At 43.5% G+C, this 22,868-nt stretch overlaps 2 protein-coding genes across 9 annotated transcripts in view; one reads left to right on the plus strand and one right to left on the minus strand.

Annotated features, from left to right (window-relative positions):
• Ptcd2 (pentatricopeptide repeat domain 2) overlaps positions 1 to 17,759 on the minus strand; it is a 32,046-nt gene extending 14,287 nt beyond the window's left edge. For 3 of the 8 annotated variants that reach the window (XM_036206983.1, XM_036206980.1, XM_036206984.1), the window contains exons 1-6: positions 13,820 to 13,873; positions 10,355 to 10,407; positions 9,183 to 9,300; positions 5,014 to 5,092; positions 4,546 to 4,637; positions 2,286 to 2,399 (exon numbers count right to left, since the gene is read on the minus strand). In XM_036206983.1, the coding sequence (XP_036062876.1) occupies positions 2,286 to 2,399; positions 4,546 to 4,637; positions 5,014 to 5,092; positions 9,183 to 9,300; positions 10,355 to 10,356 (405 nt within the window). In that variant the 5' untranslated portion in view covers positions 10,357 to 10,407; positions 13,820 to 13,873. Of the gene's footprint in view, positions 1 to 2,285; positions 2,400 to 4,545; positions 4,638 to 5,013; positions 5,093 to 9,182; positions 9,301 to 9,820; positions 9,880 to 10,354; positions 10,408 to 13,819; positions 13,950 to 16,334; positions 16,428 to 17,246; positions 17,277 to 17,415; positions 17,489 to 17,616 lie in introns of those variants that run through there. The other 5 variants (XM_036206985.1, XM_036206986.1, XM_036206981.1 and 2 more) reach the window with 5 other exon arrangements.
• The window catches only part of Mrps27 (mitochondrial ribosomal protein S27), an 86,864-nt gene continuing 81,284 nt past the window's right edge, over positions 17,289 to 22,868 (plus strand). The window contains 1 exon segment of the mRNA XM_036206977.1: positions 17,289 to 17,892. Coding sequence (XP_036062870.1) covers positions 17,820 to 17,892 — 73 coding nt within the window. The 5' untranslated portion in view covers positions 17,289 to 17,819.

A 22,868-nucleotide genomic window follows, 5' to 3' on the forward strand; every position in this document is an offset into this window, starting at 1 on the left:
AGGGGAAGGGAGAGGAGAGAGGAAAAGGGAGTGCACAGCTGCCTCATGGGAAGAGAGAAAGAAGAGAGAGGGGGACAGAAGGAGCGAGAAAGAGAGCGGGGAGGGGGTTGAGGAGAGAAGGAGAGGGAAAAAAGAAGAGATAAGGAGGGCGGGACCCCACTTTTATAAGGAGACTTCAAGCACGCACAGAGAGGCATGCACAGAGAGACCTCGTAGCAATGAGCACATGATGTTGTCTATGAAGCCCACAGAGGCTTCCTAGTGAGAACTTACTCACAGTCAGAGAATCTGAGCTTGCTTTACCCAGCAGGGCTGCACAATGGGATGATTTGGCCATGGCGTGGTTACCAGGTGTTTGGAAGGGTCTACACTTGGCTATACAGTGTGCTTTGACCTTGCAAGGAGGAAGTCTTTTGCCTCTCTCCTTGGCATATTATAAAAAGCTCTTTTGGATAAAGCTCTAGGTGTCTGGGTATTGACCCAGGGCCCTCCCGAAGCTATCCCATGTCTCTGTCTTTCTTACCGTCTCTTTCTATCTTTCTACCTAATATTTCCTCATTCTTCTCTCCTCTACAAGAACCCTTCAAAAGGCGGGAGCAAGTCGGAGCTGGACTCTGAGTTGTCAGGACCCCGAGCAGGCCAAGGTATTGCCTGCATACTGGTCAGGTCCCAAGGGGTGGGTCTGGATGCTAACACTAAGAGCATTCATGTCATATGAATCTAAACAGATAAAGAAAGACTAGTGCTGTGGATATCGCTCTGTGTAAATAAAGTTCTGATTGGCCAGTGGCCAGGCAGGAATATAGGCGGGACAAGAGAGAAGAGAATTCTGGGAAGTAGAAGGCTGGGGAGAGACACCGCCAGCCGCCGCCATGAAAAGCAACGTGTAAAGACACTGGTAAGCCACAAGCCATGTGGCAAAGTATAGATAAGCAGAAATGGGTTAATTTAAGATAGAAAAAGTAGATAACAAGAAGCCTACCACAGCCATACAATTTGAAAACAGTGTAAGTTTCTGTGTGCTTTCTTGGTTGGGTCTGAGCGACGGTGGGACTGGCGAGTAAGAGAGATTTGTCCTGACTGGGCCAGGCAGGAAAACTCTAGCTACAGACTAGTGTCATTCTATAAGGCAAGTTGAGGTTCTGCAACATAGAAGAGATACACCTAAACCAAAGCAATTCAGAAAGACTTCAAATAAAACGACTAAAAAGTTATTAGTACACAAATGCAAAGGTGATAAACATGGACAGACAACAGAAACAAAGGCAGTGATGCTATGAGACGAGGCTGAAGTCAGGGTAGTGATCACTCAACCATGGACAGTCCTGCACAAGGCTCAACCGAGTCACGCAGATGACAGGAGGGCTTCTCTGAGCTCTGATGGTGTGACCTGTATTTCATAAGAGCAAAACGACAAGAGCTGCAAAAAGACTGGGGACGTGTGTCTCTGACGAGACTTCATCCATGTCACTCAGCCCCTGGCAGAGGAGGAAGGCACGAAACACCTTCCCCGACAGACTGGAAAGCCGGTAAGCCAGAGGTGATCATGTGCAGTTGGTGCCTGGTGGAGTGCCTTCCCTAGCACTAAGGAAAGATCACCCTTCAGTTCTAAGTACCCAGTCTAGTTAGTTTAAGGAAGAGCTCCCCAGCCCTGTTTTGCTAGTTGGGTAATAACCTAGCTTGATTAGAATTTTCTATCATGAGACTTTCATTTACTGCATAGACAATGTGTAAAGTATTTCACATATTTTGGGTCTTCCTAGAGGGGATCTCAGAGGTGGGGCTCTTTAAGACAGCAGGTATTCCAGTACTATGTCCTTCGCTGAGATCAACCTCAAGGATTTCGCCTGTTTTTCTGGGCCTTTGTTGACTCATTTGTCAATAAGGGGATGAGGAATGAAGGAACGGTGAGGCTTCAACTAAATAATCGTAGCTGGGTCTAACTTGCAAGGACTGACCAGGAGCCCTCACTAACGTAAAATGCTCTCTGAGAATGCTACACAGGAAGCACGTGCCATCTTTACTATAACAAGGACATTTCTTGGACTCTCCACAAGATCTTGGCCTACCTACTGTATACAGAAATGCATGCTGGGTCTTCAGCTACATGTGAAAACGTCCTTTGCAGGCACAGACTTAGCTGCAAATTGCTGTGGCAACAAAGGCATTGCTTTCACTGTGGGATTTCTTAACAATATAGTTCAGAGGGGAAAAAATAAAGGAAAAACAGGAACAGTGGAATCAGTAATGTCCTACCCACTTCCAGTTCACTCATGTCTCCTTACCTGATTCAGAGCTAATGCTACTGCAAAGCAGCATGCTCTCCTGGAGACGACATCTCCCTTAATTAGGGCTTCTTCTCTCAAGGTTGTACAAATTTTAAAAGATTCCGGGCTATTCTGTGAAGAGATGGCATTGCTCAGACACTGTCATGAACCTTCGAGTGTAACGATTAACAGAACTTAGGATCTCAGATTTCCTTCCGTAAGAATTTCCCGGAGCCTACCTGAAGTCACTTGAGAAACTAAGCTCATCAGTCATGACAATGTGGACTGGGGAAAGAGCACAGGCTTCAACCCTATACAAGAAACTCTAAGTAACTAAGGGATGCTGAGAGTGGGAGGAACAGACAGACCAACAGGTTATCCAATACCAAATGGTCAGCCTGGAAACGTGCATACAAGTAACATACAGACTTAGGAGGTTATGTTGAGGAATATATCTGTATACACATATACATAGATGCATGTAACAGCAATTGATGGAAAAAAAGCCATACATTTGAAAGGGAGCAAGGAGGGCTATATGAAAGAGTTGGGGAAGGAAAAGGAAGAAGGGATATGATTTTATTATAATCTCAAAAATAAAAAAAATTAAGCTATACAGAAACCATTTGCAAATAGACTAGGCTATTTATATGGTAGCAGCTCAACTCAAAATTAATTTCAGATTGTCTATTTCCATTGTAGGTTAGTTTTCACTTATAAACATATAGGTCTTCGTTTATGCCAGCAGGCTAGTTTCTAGGCATAAGCCCCACAATGGGGTCAGCTGACTATTAATCAAATAGCACTTTAATGCTCAGTAACACAGGGAACTTTCCTTTAGGGAAATTTCAAGTTCTAGCTTGAAAATCTCCAGATAAGCCAAATACTTGAAAATATTAACACTAATATAACATAAGTTATAAGAGAATCCCATGAAAACAGAAACTTAAAAAGAAAATCTAAGGGGGCTGGAAAGACGGTTCAGTAGTTAGGGGTACTTGTTGCTAGTGCAGAGAACCTGGGTCCAGTTCCCAGCACCCACACAACTGTCTGTAACTCCAGTCTAGGTGATCTGAGGCATCTTCTGATCTCTGCCAGCACCAGGAACACACGTGGTGCACGTGCTTACATACACATAAAATAGAATAAATACAACTACAAAGGAAAGTTGATTTTTAAATCTAAGATAGTGATGCACCAATCAGCCAGACAGCAATGTAAACCTGGCCCCCTCCCTGAGCCGCCACAGGTGAATGGGTTTATAATGGCAGCCCCAGCCCTGCATCTGTGAGTCTGTGAACAGACTCGCCCCTCAATCCTCCCAACAAAGTCTGAATTTTATGTGGGGCGGTTGCCAGGGGTGACTGGGAACCACGGCAACTGCTTTTCCAAACTTGTTTCCACTTAATGAAACAAGTTACTCTTGATTACAACACAGGAAGAAACATCCTCCCGTCCTTCTTAAGAAGCAGAACTAAATTCTCTACACTTCAGCATGCACCCAGGGAGGCAGGCCTAAGCAGGCTGCCTACCTAGGAATCACCATTCGGAATGAGCCACATTCTAGTGCTGGATGGCTGGAAAGGAATATCTCATCCTGAGGTCAGTAAACATAGCCCTTGGGCCAACTGTAACCTGCAGCTAAAAGTGACTTAAAGGTTCATAAAGGCTTGTAAAAACAGAAGTCAAGATATGTGGTAGAGGGCTCAAGAGATGGCTAAGTGGTTAAGAGCACGGGCTGCTCTTGTAGAGGACCAGGGTTCAATTCCGAGCACCCACATGATGGTTCATAACTATCTGCAACTCCAGTTCCTCTTTTGGTTTCCACAGGCATGCGTGTGGCGGCACACACAGACACACTTAAAGGCAAACCACTCGTACATATAAAAGAATAGTAATAATAAGAGACTACATGACAGCAATCATATGTGGAGTCTGCCCCAGCAGGATGGGACGGTTTCCAGAGAAGGCAACCGTGAGGATGATCCAGTGTAGTCTGACCTACAAGGGACTCTAGAGTTCAGCAGGAACTTGTCTCTTGTTTTCATGATCTACATGCTTGCCAAAGAGGAGCAAAAGATGATTGGTTTTCCCATGATAAAAATACCTGGCAAGGCTAACTTGAGTTTTCTAAAACTGGATACATTTAAAATTAAAATATTTGCACCAGATGGAAAACAGACTTCAGAGAAATGGGGAGGGGGGGAAAGGGGAATAAATCCTCTCTCGGATACTGCTCAATTCCCAATGCTCTGAGAGTTAAGGGGCGTAGTCTTACCAGTTTGTAGCAAATTGCAAAAGCAAGGATGTAGGTGTCTTTGCTGAACTTCACATCTTGGTTTTTCATTTCAATCAGTACTTCCAGGGCACCTGACGAAAGTAAAGGGTGGCCAGCAGGGTTAAAGGCACCTACAGCCAGTTCCCAAAATTCTAATCAGTTCAGCATCACCTACCAAAAAGCAGATTTTAGCACGATAAAGGCCATTCCTTGAAATCAAATAGCAATTATATAAAGGTGAAATTAAATCATCAGGTCATGCAGGAAGAATGCATGGAAAACTGCTAAGGTTCCAGATAATCTGAGGTGGCTCATTTCAGCCATCATCTACAGTTTGATCCTTTCCAATTTAAGAAGTCAGTTCACCACGTGGCTCCTCAACAGGAAGCTAAGGGTCATTTGTATGGTCTTTCCCACCCCAGCTGCTCTCTGAGTAGTTTTTCCACAACCGCAGACTGTAGTACTTACTTTCATATTTGCCTTTGGTAAACAGCATATCCATCAAAATATTGAATGATGTTGAGTCTAGGAAGAAACCTCGTAAATGCTAGTGAAGAGAAACAATATAGTTTGGTCAAAAGTTAAAACTATAAGGGGATGCCACATACTGTTTCCCTTTTTTGCTTTTCTTTTCTTTTTGAGACCAGGTCTCACTAGGCAGTATTGGCTGTCCTGTAACTCACTATGTAGACTACAGGGTGGCCTCATAGAGAGAGACCCACCTGCCTCTGCCTCCCGTGTGTGCTGGGATTAAAGGCCTGCACCACTACACAGGGCCTGGATATTTACAGCAGTGGTTCTCAACCTTCCAAATGCTTCTACCCTTATTACAGTTCCTCATGGTGTGCTGACCCCAACCATCAAATTATTTCACTGCTACTTCATAACTGTCATTTTGCTACTGTTACGAATTGTAATGTAAATATCAGTGATTTCTGATGGTCTCAAGCGACTCTTGAGAACGGGTCATTTGACTGACAAAGAGTCGTGACCACAGGATGAGAATCTCTTTCTACAGGTTTTTATTTGTGGCTCCCTGAACTCCCTAGTCGTTTGGTATAGAAAGGATTTTTCTGTTCTAGCTTTGGGAACGGACACTCTGGGTGTCGTGAGCGCTGCAGAATGAGGAGAGGGGCCGTGAACCTGGCACCAAGTGGCATCAAATGGCGGCGGCAAGTTGATTTTCAAATGAAGGCAAGAGCGTCTCACAGGACTACAGTTGTCACACCAGGTAACAGAGCCACTCACTCTTGACAATCAGCTGCTAAAATGGTGGCCCTCAATATTGTTGTTGACTTGTATTTAGTTTAAATGACAAAAACATCTGTGTACTTATCTCCTTATATTTACTTTTAAAATACATCAGCAGAACAGCTAAGTCACGTAACATGTATTATGTCACACACAAACTTAAGAGCTATTCTTTTCCTATTTTTTTTTTTTTTTTTTTTTGAGACAGGGTTTCTTTGTGTAGTTTTGGAGCCTGTCCTGGATCTCGCTCTGTAGACCAGGCTGGCCTCGAACTCACAGAGATCCACCTGCCTCTGCCTCCTGAGCGCTGGGATTAAAGGTGTGCACCACCACCCGGCTTCTTCCTAATTTTTAAAGAATATATTGTTACCATGACCACCATGCTTTACAACAGTTCAATTCTTTTACGTCAACTGTATGACCTTTGACCAGTATCCCTCTTTCTAACATCTTCCCAGTGTTCTGAATGCCATGATGTGACATGGTATTTAAATGTCATCAAGTGCTTTTCTCCTTTGTTCTTTCTAAGAGCCTACCATGCAGACCCTGGCTGCTGAGAACAACAGCAGAGTCTGCTCCAAATGCGGGCTGGGTTTGAGTCTAGAGAGCTCAGGTACCAGCTGGGGAGAAGGGGACCAGGGGGTAAGAGGGCTGAGGACAGGAACAGAGCCACAGTCTCTGTCACCACCAGGCCTACAGAGAACAATGACAGCAGGAGTGACAGTGGGGGACAAACGTCGTCGTCGCTGACGCGTCTGAGGCCTGGATTCTCCCTCAGGTCACTCCACCGCTAGTACACGTGGGAAGGCTTGAAAACTCACTTCCGTTTCGTCTTTACTGTCACTTCATGACTTGAAACAATGGAGCTTTTTATTCTCTGAGTGTAACATTAAAAGATTTGTTTAAAATACGAAAACACGAATTACATGAAAAAGTGAGGGGGTTTGTTTTTTTATTTTATTTTATTTTTCTGGAGCCAAGGATCGAACCCAGGGCCTTGCACTTGCTAAGCAAGCACTCTACCACTGAGCTAGATCCCCAACCAAAAGTGAGGTTTTAATAATTCGAACCCTAAAGACATCGTTTACCTTCCAGGTTTTAATATACACATACAGGAATGTCATCATGTGTATGTGTGGGTATAGGTGGACATGTATGCCAGTGTATGTGAAGACCAAAGAACAATCTTGAATATCATTTTTTCATTACTGTTCACCTCTTTTTTGTTGTTGGGTTTTTTGGTGGGTTTTCCCCCCCTTTTTGGTATTTATCTATCTATCTATCTATCTATCTAGTTTCTCAAGACAGGTATCTATCTATCTATCTATCTATCTATCTATCTATCTATCTATCTATCTATCTACCTAGTTTCTCAAGACAGGTTTCTCTGTGTAACAGTCCTGGCTGTCTTGGAACTCACCATGTAGACCAGGCTGGCCTCAAACTTAATGAGATCTGTCTGCCTCGCCTCCCGAGTGCTGGGGTTAAAGGTGTGCACCACCACTGCCACCACCAGGCCACCTCTTGTTTTTAAGGCAGTCTCTCACTGACTCGGAACTCACAAGTGGGCTAGGTTGGTTGGCCAATGAACCCCAAGAATTCACAAGTCTCTACTTTCCTGGTGTGGCGATTGTAAGTACATACTGCCATGCTGGGCTTTTTAAAAAAATATGGCTTCTGGGGGCTGGAGAGATGGCTCAGCGGTTAAGAGCACTGGCTGTTCTTCCTGAAGTCCTGAGTTCAATTCCCAGCAACCACATGGTGGTTCACAACCATCTGTATAATGAGATCTGGCACCCTCTTCTGGCATGCAGGCAGAACACTGTATACATAATAAATAAATAAATCTTTAAAAAAATATATATGGGCCAGGCGGTGGTGGCACACGCCTGTAATCCCAGCACTCGGGAGGCAGAGGCAGGTGGATCTCTGTGAGTTTGAGGCCAGCCTGGTCTACAGAGTGAGTTCCAGGACAGGCTCCAAAGCTACAGAGAGAAACCCTGTCTCGAAAAACAAAACAAAACAAAATAAAAATATGGGTTCTGGGGAGCAAACTCAGGTTCCTTTCAAGCACTTATCCACTGAATATGTCCCCAGCTCTTGCCTGTCTGTCTTTCCTTTCCTCCCCTTCCCTTCCCTTCCCTTCCCTTCCCCTCCCTTCCCTTCCTCTCCCTTCCTCTCCCCTCCCCTTCCCCTCCCCCTCCTTTCCTCTCCCTTCCCCTTCCCTTCCCTCCTTCTTTCCTTCCTTTCTCTTTTTTAAGTTGAAGACAAGATCAAATGTTGGAACTGTGGTGACCATCTTCCTAATGCACAGAGAAGGGTAACCCTGATGTTAGGCATGATGGTACACAGCTGTAATCACACCATTCAAGAGGCTGAGGCATGAGAATTGCGAACTTGAGGGTAGCCTGGGTTACTTGTCTCAAATAAAAAGGTCAAGCCTAGGGCTAGTTCCATCAGTACAGAACACATTAAGTGACAAAAGGTAGGAGGCAATGCCAGATCACTTCACTCTGGAATTCCTAAATATACTAAATTGCACATAGTGGACAGCAGCCCAAATGGAGAGTCTCTGGCCGTGGATGAATTTCTAATGCCACTAATGCAGTTTCAGCTTCTGTGAGCTAGAAATAGTAATCATACCTGTGACTAGGCCGTTGTGGGAATAATGATTATATAATAATAGTAATAACAATTGTGGGAAAAGGCTGAAGATACAGTAAGTATTCAGTAAGTAACTAACAATATTTTTACAATTTATTTATTATCATGTGCATGTGTATGAGTGTATGTGCCCTGGTGCTTGCATGGAGGTCAGAGGACAGCTGTGTGGACCTGATTCTCCTCCTCCACATCTGCACGGTTCCACAGATTGAACTCAGGTCATTGGGCTTGCATGCAAAGCACATTTATCTACTGAGTTATCTTACTGATGTGCAAAATTATGTGGGTTTTAGAAAAAGAAAACCAGAATGCATAAAAGCATTTTAAAACTTGGCCAGTTATAAATAATACAGTCTTCAATCAAAAACAAAAAAACAAAACAAAAAAAAAAAAAAAAAGAGAATGCAGGTGCAGGATAGGAAACCAATGGCTGGTCTTCAACTATTTGCCTCTGAACTCTGGAGACAGGATCTATGTCCTAGGTCACCACACATACCCAAAGTAGCCTCTGTGCTATGCTATGCCTCCAAAGACACCTGGAAGTCTCCTTGTGAGCAAACCTTAAGGAAAGATTTGAAAAGTAGAGAGCTTCTTTATTCAGCTCAGTGGTCTTTCCATGAAAGTCTCACCCAAGAAAAAATAGCCATAGAAAAGATGTCTTTTCTAACAACACCAAGAACACCAGAACACACTGGCAGAGGAAGGAACTGGAAGATACTAACCTTGTCTTTGATGAGTTCTACTGCAGAGTTCTCAAGATCCAACTCATAGCAAAGCCTCATGAAAACTGGTCCAAACTTATACTCCCCCACAGTGAAATTTCTGTTCTCTGCATGGTACCTGGTAATCAAGATTATTGTATGAGCAAAGACAGGGTATAGCAAAAACAGACACAGGAATGAGTAGAGATCTCAGCTACCAAGTGGAAGGACCCAAGTTTGGATCCCCAGCACCCATGTAAAAGGCAGGCTTAGGGCATGCATCTGGAACTCCAATGTTGGGGGGGATGGAGACAGAGAGATTCTCAGTGTTGGTTAAACGGGGCTGCTCATGGCTGGCTGCCGCCCTCGGCGGCCATGCTGATGGAGCAAGTGTGCTGGAGTCACGAGCCATATGTTGGTTAAAGAGTGCCGGACAGAAGAGTCAGTGCAACATGACTCTTTTAGAGTTTATGGGGGGGGGGGGGGAGAGAGAGAGAGAGAGAGAGAGAGAGAGAGAGAGAGAAAGGTAAAAGAAACAGAGAGACAGAGAGACCAAATGGAGGGAAGAGATCGGAAAGAGAAAAGGAAGATATACAGTAGATTTTTTAGGCTGGCCCGCGGTCCCAGGTTGATGACGTAATTAACGACAGAACCCTTACACTCAGCACTTACTGGACAGCCAGTGTAGCCAATCACTGAGCTCCAGATTCAGTGAAACCTAGTCTCAAAAAACAAGGTTTAGGGCAACAGAGGAAGAGATCTGATTGTGACCTCTAACCATGTGTATGCACCTGCATATGCACATGTATACATACACGAACATACGTACACCCCACACATACAACACACCCACCAGGATGGACACAAACCATAGTATGCATTCCACTAGGTGCTGGGAACATAGTAAAGAATAAGGAACTCCCAGTTTGGGAGATACAGGGATGTGAATGAAATCAGGAATTCCAGAGTTTAATATACTGGGCATTGAAACGAAGAGTTTTAACTCTGAAAATTAAAAGAAGTAAACACACACTGTAATCATCCCCTAAATTAAAACTACCCTCTGGGCTGAGAATGTGTATAAGCATATTACAGAACAGAGGAAAGGCCCTTGAAGATGCTCCATGCTTCTCTCAGAGGTGCTTCGTGCCCATGTAGGATGCCACACAACCAACAGGCACGCTGTAACTTACATCAACCTCTGCTTTTCTGAATTCAGGTAAAGGCCTACATGAGCTATGGCCACCTAGGAAAAAAAAATTAAATGCACTTTGAGATTTTAAGTCCTGGGAGAAGGCTAGTTAACGGCAGTGAGAGCTCACTGTGTGGTATAAGTCATCTGAAACCAACCAACACAAACTACTTCCCGTAACACGCCATTGCTGCTGTAGGCACTTAAGAAGACAATCTGGTGGCCAAGGGAACACCTCGGGATTACCCACCCGTCAGATTGTCATCATTCAGGGACTTTAAAACACTAGTGGACAAAGCTGACTTTACCAGAAAACCTTTCACCTTCTGCCAAAACAACAGAGAAAGGCTGGAGCAGCGTTAGGGCTGGGGTGTTGTAAACAGACACGCTACCAAATATGGTATGTCAAATACGTGACCTGCTTCATGGCAGTGTTTGAGACATGAGCTCTTAAGGACAAAAAAGTGTAGTGATGAAGGACTTTGACTGCTTCTGTATGCTGGTTCCAATCTAGCTCTTCTACCTAAAAACTACGTGGAAATCAATCAATCATTTGGAGTATCAGTTCCTCATCTGTGAGGTGGAGATAAGAACTCAAGGAGTCTGGGAGAACCGGATCGGTTTTGCTTGGCACATGGCAATTCTTTAATGGTAGTTATTATAAAACATGAGGCACCTTTGAAATCTATACATTTCAGTAAATGCGGAACCAGTGCCAGATTAAAACCAGGAGGCAAAAGCTTCAAGTTAATGCCAATGAAAGGGGGGATCTAAAATGTCCCCATAAACTAACCAGCACTGGAGCAAGATTATGACGGGGATTGAGTCACTCCCATTGTGGCCCCATAAAGATAAGCTTCTGGCTCAGCCCATGACTGCCTTTCCCAGCCGTGGGCTGCAGGTCTCAGGAAGACGGTGAACAGGGTGGTTAGACCATGGATGCACCAACCTGCCCAGCTGTTCACAAAAGCGGCAAAGAAAAGCACCTGGGTTGTGTCATGAGCATCAGTGAAGAGCTACGAGCCACACTTGGATGTGTATCATGAATATAAAGGCAAAGTGTTCGGAATTTTTATCCTGTTGGGTTATTCCTAGATATCTCCTGGCTTTAGGGGAATAATAGGAAAAATAAGAGAAAAACAGCCAGAGTCTAATGACAATGTCCAGTTAGTTTTGATGACAGGAGCTGAAGGTTTATTGGTAGGCCGTGTCACAGTTTAAATTTGCTTTGTTTCTCAAGGGTCTGTGTATTGCAAGTTTGTTCCCCAATGTGGAATCTAATGGGATGTCCTTGGACAACTGAGGATGTTGCTCTCAGAAAGGATTAGGTATTTCTCATGTGACCCCACCTCCACCCTCAAGTTCTAGAGTTACCATAAAAGCCTGAGGCTGGTCCCACCCAGCTTTATGGCTTCCTACATTGAGACATGATTGCTTTTTACCAGCACTGACCAACACAGCCAAAGATCTTCAGGAGAAGGGAGCTGAAGCCAGTGTCATGCCCTAGAATGTCCGAAACCATAAATCAAATAAATCTCCTTTTTTCATATGCAGTTCATCTCAGGCACTTTGTTATGGTAATGAAAAGCTGACTACTCTACTTTGACCCAAAACACAAAGAGTACCAAAGTTTTCTAGCGCTACTCACCATGACGTTAGCTGTGCTGAGGAGAACCAAGAAGTAATTTAGATGTCTAAGAACAGGGCACAGTTGATTAAAAGTCCTAATGTATGGTGGAGTGTTATATTGGCTTGTTTTGTGTGTCAACTTGACACAAGCTAGAGTCATCAGAGGAAGGAGCCTCAGCTGAGGAAATGCCTCCATGAGATCCAGCTGTAAGGCATTTTCTCAATTAGTGACCAATGAGGGAGGGCCCAGCCCACGGTGGATGGTGCCATCCCTGGGCTGCTGGTCCTGAGTTCTATAAGAAAGCGGGCTGAGCAAGTCAGTAAGCAGCACTCCTCCATGACCTCTGCATCAGCTCCTGCCTCCAGGATCCTGCCTCGTTTGAGTTCCTGTCCTGACTTCCTTCAGTGATAAACAGCAATGTGGAAGTGTAAGCCTAATAAAACCCTTTCCTCCCCAACTTGCTTCTTGGTCATGGTGTTTTGTTACAGCAATAGACACCCTAAGTAAGACAAATACTGTAGTATCACTAAAATATGGTTCCTTAATATATAAATAGTAAGAATAATTTATTAATATATAATATATAATTGCTATATTAATTTAGAGAATACTACCTTTTATATAGTAATAATTAGAACTAGAAGGAGCTGAGTGTGGTGACATATGCCTGTAATCTCAGCATTCAGGAAACCAAGGCAAGAAAACTGCATTCAAGGCTGGTCCAGCCTGAGCTACATAGCAAAACTCTGTCACAAAAAAAAAAGAAAAAAAAAAAGAAAAGAAAAAACCAGACAAACAAATAAACAAAACCACCCAAACTATATAAAAGAAAACTAACAAAACCATTAAATATTTGCAAAAGAATCTGTGGAAAACTATGTAAACATTGGCGAGTGGGCTTGAAAGATAATTTCTATCATTTCCATCCCTCCTGACATGTACCTACTGCCTCAGCTATCCAGAAGAGAGGTCCCTTTCCCTACATCCAACTTTGGTATGGCCTGGAGAAGCTGCTCCAAGGCCTGGCAGCGTCCAGTCTCGTGTGGGCTTGCGCGGCTCGCACCAGGCTAGTGACCAGTGCAGCACTAGAGGGAAAAGGATAAGGACTCATGACGAGCACAGAACTGTCAGAAACCCCGGGAAATCTCAGGCCCTCTAGCACAGAGGCTCCCAACCTGTGGGTTGAGACCCCTTCAGGGGGGGTGAAATGACTTTTTCACAAAGGTCGCTTGAGGCCATTGGCAAACACAGATATCTGCATTAAGATCCATAACAGTAGCAAAATTACAGTTATGAATTAGCAAAGAAAATAATGTAATGGCTGGGGTGGGGGTCACCACTGCATGAGGGACTGTATTAAAGGGTCACTGCATTAGGAAGGTTGAGAACCACTGCTCTTGAGCTTCCTTTCTGACCAAGGAGGTCTCTAGTAATATCTACAAAAAGATGCAGGAGGCAGAAAGGAGGGCGAGGAGGCCACTGGGACCAGAGAGAGAGGAAGGAAGCAACAGCCTTTGTCTCCTACCCAGGAAAAGAGGCTCCGAAACCTGCCCTGTGTGACTGCTGGCTGTCAGAGGGGCACAGGTGTATGCTGAGGAGCTAGAGGACAGGGACGGGGAGGTACTGGCCAGTCTGCTGGTAGTTTATGAGCTGCTTTCCTACGCTTGGCCCCTGAATAAGTATCAACGTCCGAGGTTGAAGGCAGCGTCAGGGTAAGAGATCTGGAAGTCATCGTGTAGGGGTGACAGCTTACGTCTTGAAAGTGGACGAGATGACTCGGGGAAGGGCGGTGTGGGAAGATGGGAAGGCTGGCAGGGTACTCAGGAAGGGCCTCACCTATAAATGACACTTCTCGCCAGTTCCACATCCTCCCGGGACTGACACAGGTGAAGCAGTGTTTTCAACTCCTCCTTCAAGATGAGTTTGTTCTGTGTCAGTTTCTCCTCCAAGGTGCGGAAATAGATCTCTGAAGGAAAGCACAACGTGGTAGCGATCACTCAGGACGGTTGGGATGGTTAAGGAGGCTGCCCTCAGGGAGGAGCAGCTCAGCCACAGCTCCCTGCCAAGAGGGACCGGGGGCACCTCTCCTGTCAGGGCGTCCCGCACTGGGTAAGCAATGGCATTAGCAACCTCATCTTCAGCCTATGCCTGCTGGACCTAAACAGTCCAGTTTTAGAGATTTCTAAGCAATTTCGCATCTAAAAGATTCCAAGGCAATGGTTTCGCATTCTGTACCTCTTGTTAATAAACCCAGTGAATCTAAAACATTAAAAAAGTGTAAATTAGGACTTAAATAGTTTGACTTTCATGTATTTACCATATAGTCACAATCAGAGCAATGTGTCTCTCACACAAAGTTCTAGCTCCTCCCACAGAGCCTAAAGTCTACCAGGAAGACCAGCTATTGTTAATACAGAGCATCTGAATGATACAAACACTGTATATAAAGCTAAGTAGCAGGACACAGAAGTTTCATGGAAGTGGAGGAACAGCAGTGAACTCTCTTATGGAAAAGTCTGTACAAGTGTAGTATGTAAAAGAATGTCATTGTGGGCTCCTAAAAATGCTGAAATGGGTGAGGATTATATAAATATCAGTCCGGCATGGAGCAGACAGGCACTGACTTTTAGATTGTATTTCAGAATATGTTCACAGCCGTCACGGCTTTATGAAGATCATGACAATTAGACATAACAAACCGGCCACAGCAGGGGGTCCTTCCTAACTGCAAACCTCACATGGCTCAAAAACATTCAAGCCGAAAGGAAAGTTTGGGGACTGGAGATGGCTGAGCAGTTAGGAGCACTGATAGTTCTTGCAGAGGACCTGAGTTCAGTGCCTAGGCTCTACATGACAGCTCACAACTGCCGTGACTTCACTTTCAGAGGGGTCAATACACTCTTCCGGTCTCTTTGAGACATACATACATGCAAAACACCCACCTACATGAAACAAAACTAAATACATCTTTAAAGATCTATAGAAGAAGTAAGAAGGAGGCACTTCAGTGAACACATATTGAGTATTCAGCTGGAGGTAGAAGTATTCTCCCCAACTGCTACAAAGGCTTCCCTCTGAATTCCACCGTGGCATCACGTGATTGGGAAAGCAATGAGAGGAGACTGGGATGGGGGAGACGGAGGCACTAAGTGAAGTCAGCGGCTCACCAGTATCTGGCAGTAAGGGGAAGGAGAGTGAGGTCTATATCCGAAGACGTCAACGGGATTAATTTCAGTGGGTCACAAAACAACACAAACAGACATGAGAGGATTTGGCAGGGGTGGTGGGGAAGTGGAGGGTGACAGTGGTCAGCATGCGTCGTGGACATATGTGAGAATGTCTTCGAAGAACACATTTAATTATAACAAGTCAACAGTGACAAACAAAATTTGTTTAAAAGTAAGAACCACAATGAGAAAAAGCCAGAAAGAAGTCTTAGATATGCCTATAAAGGAGTCTGATGTTCTAAAAAAACAAAATTCCCCCTGTAGGACAGAGTGAATGAATGCAGCAAGATTGCCAAGATGCTAAAGGCATTGGAGCCTAAGGAATTGGTGTTCTCATGGCTTTAGTGCTTTTTAAAATTTAAAAATACATTTTAATTAAATGTATATATGTGTGTCTCTGAGTGCGTTTGTGCATGTTTCTGCCTATAAAGACCAGAAGAGGGCATTGGACCACCCGAAGCCAGGGTTCTAGGCAGATGTGAGCCACCCCATGTGGTGATAGGAACCAAACTCAGGTTTTCTGGAACAGCAGCAAACACTCTGAACTCCTGAACTACCTCTCAAAAGTAGAAAAAAAATCTAATGACCATCGAGTGCCAACCAGTCTCAACAAATACCAATAGTCTGCTAATTTTGATTCTTTTATATACTCTGAACACAATGGAGTTTTCAAAGTAAATCTTAGATTCTACAGTGTAAAAATGCCAAAATGCACTATCATACCTACAAGTATATCATAAAGCCTATGATTCACCAAAGTTTAATCAACATTTGAAAGCCAATCACTGGGATTCTTGAACTATGTAGTATATACAAATCCTCTGCTGCCTTTCCATTTGGATCTCCATCGATCTCCCAATTGATGCTGATGCTGGTCCTCAAATCATATTCTGAGTGGTACAGATCTAGATGACTGGTCATGGGGCTAATTGCATTATTTCCCTGGGGTTCTGACTAAGAGAAGAGTTGTAGACTTTAAGTAGCAGAGTGTGAGATGAAAGGTAAACTAGGAAACTAAGCAACTATTCACTTTTTTTTTCTCTGAGATAGGTCTTGAAAGAATAGAGACAAAGGAAGTTTGAACAACAAATGGATGAGAGAATTAATGAAACAGATACTATTACCTTTGGTGCTGGGAAGGTTATATGCAATAGCCACTTTCTTCTGTTGGAATTCCTTTAATTTCACAATGCTGTCTGTGAGTAGGTATCTTTTAGCTAAAGAACAGAAAAAGAAAATAAGTGAAATTATTTGGATTGCTTTTTTCCCTAGAAAAATAACATGTTAGAGCTTGGTTGTCTCTAATGAACTCATCTTCACCTATTACATTAATAAATGATTCATCCAGATAGATACAAATATTATAGTATCCCTGGTGGGGAAACAAACATCTCCAGTCTACTACTGAATGCAAGTCTTGGCGAAAATCTTAATGTAGGTAATGATGAATGGAGTGTGAAGACTGGTTGACACGATGGGATGTGAAGAACAATGGGCATTTGCCATCTAGTTAAGGGCTAGCAACTGCATAGACACCACACACACACACACACACACACACACACACACACACACACACACACAATTCGTCTTGGTTCGAGAAGCATGAGATATTGGAAAAAGCTACATTGTGACTTCCAGTTTTGTGACTTCTGAATTGAAGATAGCCTTTCAGATATGGACTTAAGCAGCCTTACATCAGAAATCACTGACTACAGCTTAGCAAGTCTGGAACGTATCCTTCTTCAGCATCTTTGACTGTGCGTGAGATAAAAACATGCCAAAAAAATCGTGCACCGAGTTCTGCTACGATAAAGCAATAATAAAAATTGCTGTTTATGAAAAGGGAATCCTGTGAAGCTGCCAGACCCGGGTCTTTTGTTCAAATACTCCCTCGGCCAGCTCCTTGTGACCTTGGGCAAGTGACAATCTTGTTTCCTATTATGTAAATGTACTACCTCTGCCACTGGATGCTTACTGAAGGTAAGGAATTCATATATGTAAAATACACCAGAACGTTAAATACTTTTTATTACCACTCAGTAGCAGTCTCACGTTTAATATTTTCAGAAAGGCAAAATAACTTGGAGGATGAGGAAGCCTGCCTTGAGTCTTTTAGGATGGAAACAGCACGGCTGGGATACCAAAACCTCGCGGAAAAGGAAACCCAATGAGTGAGGAACGTTCTCCAAGAGCAACGCGGACCTTTCCGAGTCCAGACCCTAGCTGCCCTTTGCTTTCCAGGCACCAAGTGGAGGCGTTCACGGTCCCCAGCAAGCCGGGCTGCACACACGTGCAGTTAGAGGGAAAGGTCGCCCGAGCCTTCTCCAAGGAGAGACGCCGCGGGGGTCTCACGCTCCCTTCTCTTCCACCCTCCCTCCTTCCACAGCGTGAGGCCGCGGGTACCTCCGAGAGTGCAGCGGCCGCAGGCGGAGCCTGAGCCTGTCACCCCGGGATGCAACGAAGGACGCGGCGCCCGCAACCTTTCCAGGGGCCGGAATACCGTAGCCATATTGTCCCGGCCCGGACCGCACCAACTGCGGGACCGTCCACTTCCGGCGGAGGCGGAGCCTGACCCCCGGCCGGCGTTCCACTTGGTACGCTTCAAGATGGCGGCCCCCATGGTGCGGTGTGGGATGCTCCTGGCTCGGAGACTGTCTACGCCTCTCCTTTCCCTGGCAGGTTGGTGGCTGCAGCCTTGGAGAGGCAGCTCCATTAGGCCCTTCGATATGCTGTTCACTTGAAGCCATAGGCTTTCAAGAAGAGCATAAATGCTTCTGGGATCCGGTTGCTAAGAGAAGCCATTTAGGTTAATTGGTAGTGTAGAAAGGAAAAATAACTCATTTCCTTTAAGGATAGTATCCGCCTGTGCAAAATTATGGAAAGTAGAGGAAGGCTATGGCATGAGAGATTTTGTGTACGTCTTGCAGGTTTTAAGCCAGTACTTTGCTTTCCATGAAACACCCAAATACGTTAACCCTGGGAGCTGGAGTAGTTTTCTTCCACCTGAGATTTCTTTGGAGGGGCATTCCTTACTACCTCGTACTTGATGGTCCGGACCCCCGGTCTTCACCTCGTGAAAGAGTCCTCAGTACTAACCTCACTTTACCCGATGACCTTGGTGACAACTTCTGCCTGACATTTCCTTTTTACCGTTTTCCACGTGTAGGTGAACAAGTACTACAGTTACTCGTAGAGTACTTTGATGTCTGAGTTGAATCGCAGCCTTTTTAATGTATCTAATGATGAAAACACGTTTTAAAGTATTTACAGAAACGGAGTTTGTAATGGTTACAACCTCATAATCCTTGAAGATGTGTCGGATTCTAGGAGTAAAATGTACTAACCACACTTGGACGTTTCCAGGGCTGCTTATCTCCTCTTTTCAATCAACCTTCCTTAACACCAGCTAAAAAATACACACTTGCTCACACTACTTAATGTACTGCCATTTAAGAAGCTCATAGTTGGCCTTAAGAGTTTTCTGGAGATTAAGTGGTTGAACTACCTGGTAAAAATGTTGCATATCACACATTTGGCAAATTGATATGAACAATATGTGGTACCAAAGGAAGAATGTTCTGTAGAGCTACTTACCACATTTAATTATGATTGCTAGTAAATCCTTTGAATCTAATAAGATCTTATCTAGTAGATAAAGGAGAGTGTGTTGGTTGCTTTTAATGTCTGAGCCAACCATTCTAACTAGGGAATGAAAATTATATAGAGCAGCTTGAGAGAACCTTTAATTTAGTAGTTTGATTACAGTTTAAACTGTTTATATGGTACCTGTGCTATTCCAGCATGGTAGTTGCTAGTACATGTAGCTATTTAAATTTAAGTTAAAGGTACATAAAATTAAAAAACTAAGTTTCTCAGTGGCATAAAGTGTTTTAAGTGTTTCAGTAGATCTGTGTAGCTGGAGGCTTTTGTCCTGGACAGCTTAGAATAGAACATTTTCATCACTACAGTAAGTTATATCAGATGAAGGCCCTAGGTGGAGACTATAGGGAGGCCATGTAAGTACATAGGACTCAAGATTTGGGTGTGTGGATAAATAGCTTGACTTAGAGACATGGAGATGTTTGATCTGGAAAAGTGCTCTGTACAAATCCGTAACAGATCAGTCAGTATATGCAACACTTTGAGACTTTTACCTAGTCTACTTAAAATACCATGAAAGTACAGCTAAAATGATGAACTGAGATAGAACAACAACAACAACAAAGACAAGTATGTGGGAAGGCTGGAGGCAGGAATAATAGACATTGAGACATTAGTGAGTCCTTAACTGCCCTGCTGAGATAGATCGTGTTCCCTCATTCTGTATATGATGAAAGAGTCAGGGGCGCTGTGTGATTTGACCAGTTTTTCATAGCCTTCATTATTGGCAAGGCAAGGGTTAGAAGTTAAATTGTGACTCTAAAGTAGCATTATTTCCTTCTTTCAACAACAAAAACTGCTTGGAGAAGTTTGTCCAGATAATGAGCCAGGCATGGTAGGTGGATCTCTGAGTTCAAGGCCACCCTGATCTACAAAGTAAGTTCCAGGACAGCCAGGGCTACACAGAGACCCTGTCTCAAAAAACCAAAAACAAACAAACAGTAAAGGCCAAAATAACAATAAAACGTCCAAGTGTGGTTAGGACATTTTACTCCTAGAATCCGACACATCTTCAAGGATTATGAGGTAAGGAACAGATATGTTTTTCACAAATTTTGAAGTTCTGGTTCTTAAAAGTATTATAGAATTCAATGGAGAAAACATTTTTTTTTTTTTTAATTGAGGATACTTATCTTAAAGAATAGTGTTGCTCAAAAGAAAGTGCCCTAAGGATAGTAGACAAGGAAAATTGTAAGCACTCTGGTTTTTTTGAGATAGTCTCACTATGTAGGGTAGGTTGGCTTAAAACTGTGTAGGGCAGGTTGGCCTTGAACTTGCAGACACTCCCACCTTTGCCTCAGCCTGGCTAAGAAAACATTTTGAATGGCATGTGTAGAGAGGATTGGGCAGGCTAGGACCTAAGCCTGTGGGTCTGAAGTTAGTCTGTCTCTCTCACTCATTCAAATGTGATCCGAAGACTTTGTCATCACCCCGTTACTTGTGAGATATGCAGAATCTGTCTGGACTCTAGACCTACAGAACTACTGTGTGCATATTAATGAGATCCATATGCATACTAAAATTTGAGAGTCCGATATAGATCTTCCACTTTGCTTCTGGTTGGCTTCCTTTAATCTTTTGCCCCTGGCTGTAGAAATCCTTTGGTTGAAACATTAACATACAGACCCTCAACGTGCGGTGATGGAAAGACCTTTGTGATGACATTCATACAGTGTCATAGAAAGATGAGTGCGCTGTTTTTTTTTAAAGTGTGTATGTTTGAGTGAGAATGTGTGTGTGTGTGTGTGTGTGTGTGTGTGTGTGTGTGTGTGTGTGAATATGCATGCTTGTGTGCACATGCTTGTATGTGTGCATGTATGTACAGGCCAGATGTCAAAGTCATGTAATCTTTTGTCATTCTCCACCTATGTAAAGTTGTAATGCCTGTGTGGTCTGTTATGATCTCTGGGTAGCTGCCATTTCTTTTGGAGTTCTTCTTTCCCTTTTTCTCAGAGAGAATTCACACTCCATATAACTCACTCATTGAAAGTACCTAGTTCTGACTTCCAATAGAAATATGGAGTTGTGCAAACATTTTTACAACCAACTTAAGATATTTTTATCATACCCCAAAGAAATCTGTTACTAGTTACTCTCACTTCCAGACCCGTTCCCAGTTCTAGGCAACAAGTAACCTACTTCCTCTCTGGATTCGCCTCTTCTGAAGTCTCATGGAAGTGGAATATAATGTGTGCTCTTTCCAGACTGATACCTTTTCACTTAACATAAGGTTTCCAAGAGTCTTGGTTTTTTGTTTTGTTTTTTTTTTTTAAATTATTTACTTATTTATTATATACAGAAGAGGGCGTCAGATCTCATTGCAGATGGTTGTGAGCCATCATGTGGGTGCTTGGAATTGAACTCAGGACCTCTGGAAGAGCAGTCAGTGCTCTTAACCTCTGAGCCATCACTCCAGCCCTGAGTCTTGTTTTTAAATTACTAAGTAATGTCCTATTATAATGACGTCCCAAGTTTTGGTATATTACCTGTGTATATTTCGGGCACTTCTGCTTTTTATCCATTACTAACAATACTTCCATGGCACTGGTGTATAAATTTAAGTTTCCATTCTTTTTCTGTCTACCCAGGAGTAGACTTGCTGGGTCACTTGGTAACTGTGGTAACAGTTGGGGTGCTGCCTGTTTCCCCGAGCACTGGCACACTGTATAGTCTCACCAGTGATGTGTAAAGTTCTGTTTTCACCCATAGCTATGTTTTCTGCTTTGTGATTGTGGTCTTCATAGTGGGCAGCTTTGCTTTGTATTTTCCTACTGGCCAGTGATAGTAGACATCTTTGCTTGTGCCAGTGTGTGTGTGTGTGTGTGTGTGTGTGTGTGTGTGTGTGTACGTACACGTATTCAGCTGTCCATAGTCACAGGTTCTGAATCTTTTTTTCTTTTTTTTTTTTTTAAATTCAGCTAACCACAAATCAAAAGTATAAAAAAAAAAAAGATTGCATCTGGGACCTGGAGAGTGCTTACTGCTCTGGCAGAGGACCAGAGTTTGGTTCCCTGTACCCATGCCTAGCTAACAATTGCCTATAACCCCATCTCAGGGGACCCAAGGTTCTTTTCTCGCCTCCATGAGCATATGTACATACTTACACACCAACACCTGCACACACACACACAGGTAACATTACACTTGCACTGAACACGTAGTTAATTTTTTCCCTTTCTTGTCACTAAATAATCAAACAAAAGAGCTATTTACATAGTTGTTTTAATGGAATTAAGTATAATAAGTAATGTAGCAGAAATTTAAAAAATTTAGAAAGGTGTACCTCAGTTGTATTAAAATTCTACATCATTTTATGTCAGGTTTTGTTTTTTGTTTTTTTAATGTCATTTTATGTCAGGACTTTTTGTGTGTCCATGGGAGATTCTGGAACTAATTCCTCAGACATGAAGGAACAATTGTGTGTGTATGATATGTATGTTGTATGTGTGCATGTGTGTGAGTGTGTAGTGTGGTGAGTGTGTGTGTATGTGGTGTGTGTGAGTGTGAGTGTGTGTGTATGTGGTGTGTGTGAGTGTGTAGTGTGGTGTGTGTATGTGGTGGATGTGTAGTGTGGTGTGAGTCTATGTGTGTATGTGGTATGTGTGAGTGTGGAGTGTGTGTATGAGTGTGTAGTGTGGTATGTGTGTATGTGGTGTGTGTGAGTGTGGAGTGTGGTATGTGTGTATGTGAGTGTGGTGTGTGTGAGTGTGTAGTGTGGTGTGTGTGGTGTGAGTGTGTGTGTATGTGGTGTGTGTGTGTGTGTGAGTGTGTAGTGTGGTATGAGTATGTGTGTGTATGTGGTGTGTGTGAGTGTGTAGTGTGGTGTGTGTATGTGGTGGATGTGTAGTGTGGTGTGAGTCTATGTGTGTATGTGGTATGTGTGAGTGTGGAGTGTGTGTATGAGTGTGGAGTGTGGTATGTGTGTATGTGGTGTGTGTGAGTGTGGAGTGTGGTATGTGTGTATGTGAGTGTGGTGTGTGTGAGTGTGTATGTGG

Source organism: Onychomys torridus, chromosome 15 (genome assembly GCF_903995425.1).
Source record: "Onychomys torridus chromosome 15, mOncTor1.1, whole genome shotgun sequence".
NCBI lineage: Eukaryota > Metazoa > Chordata > Mammalia > Rodentia > Cricetidae > Onychomys > Onychomys torridus.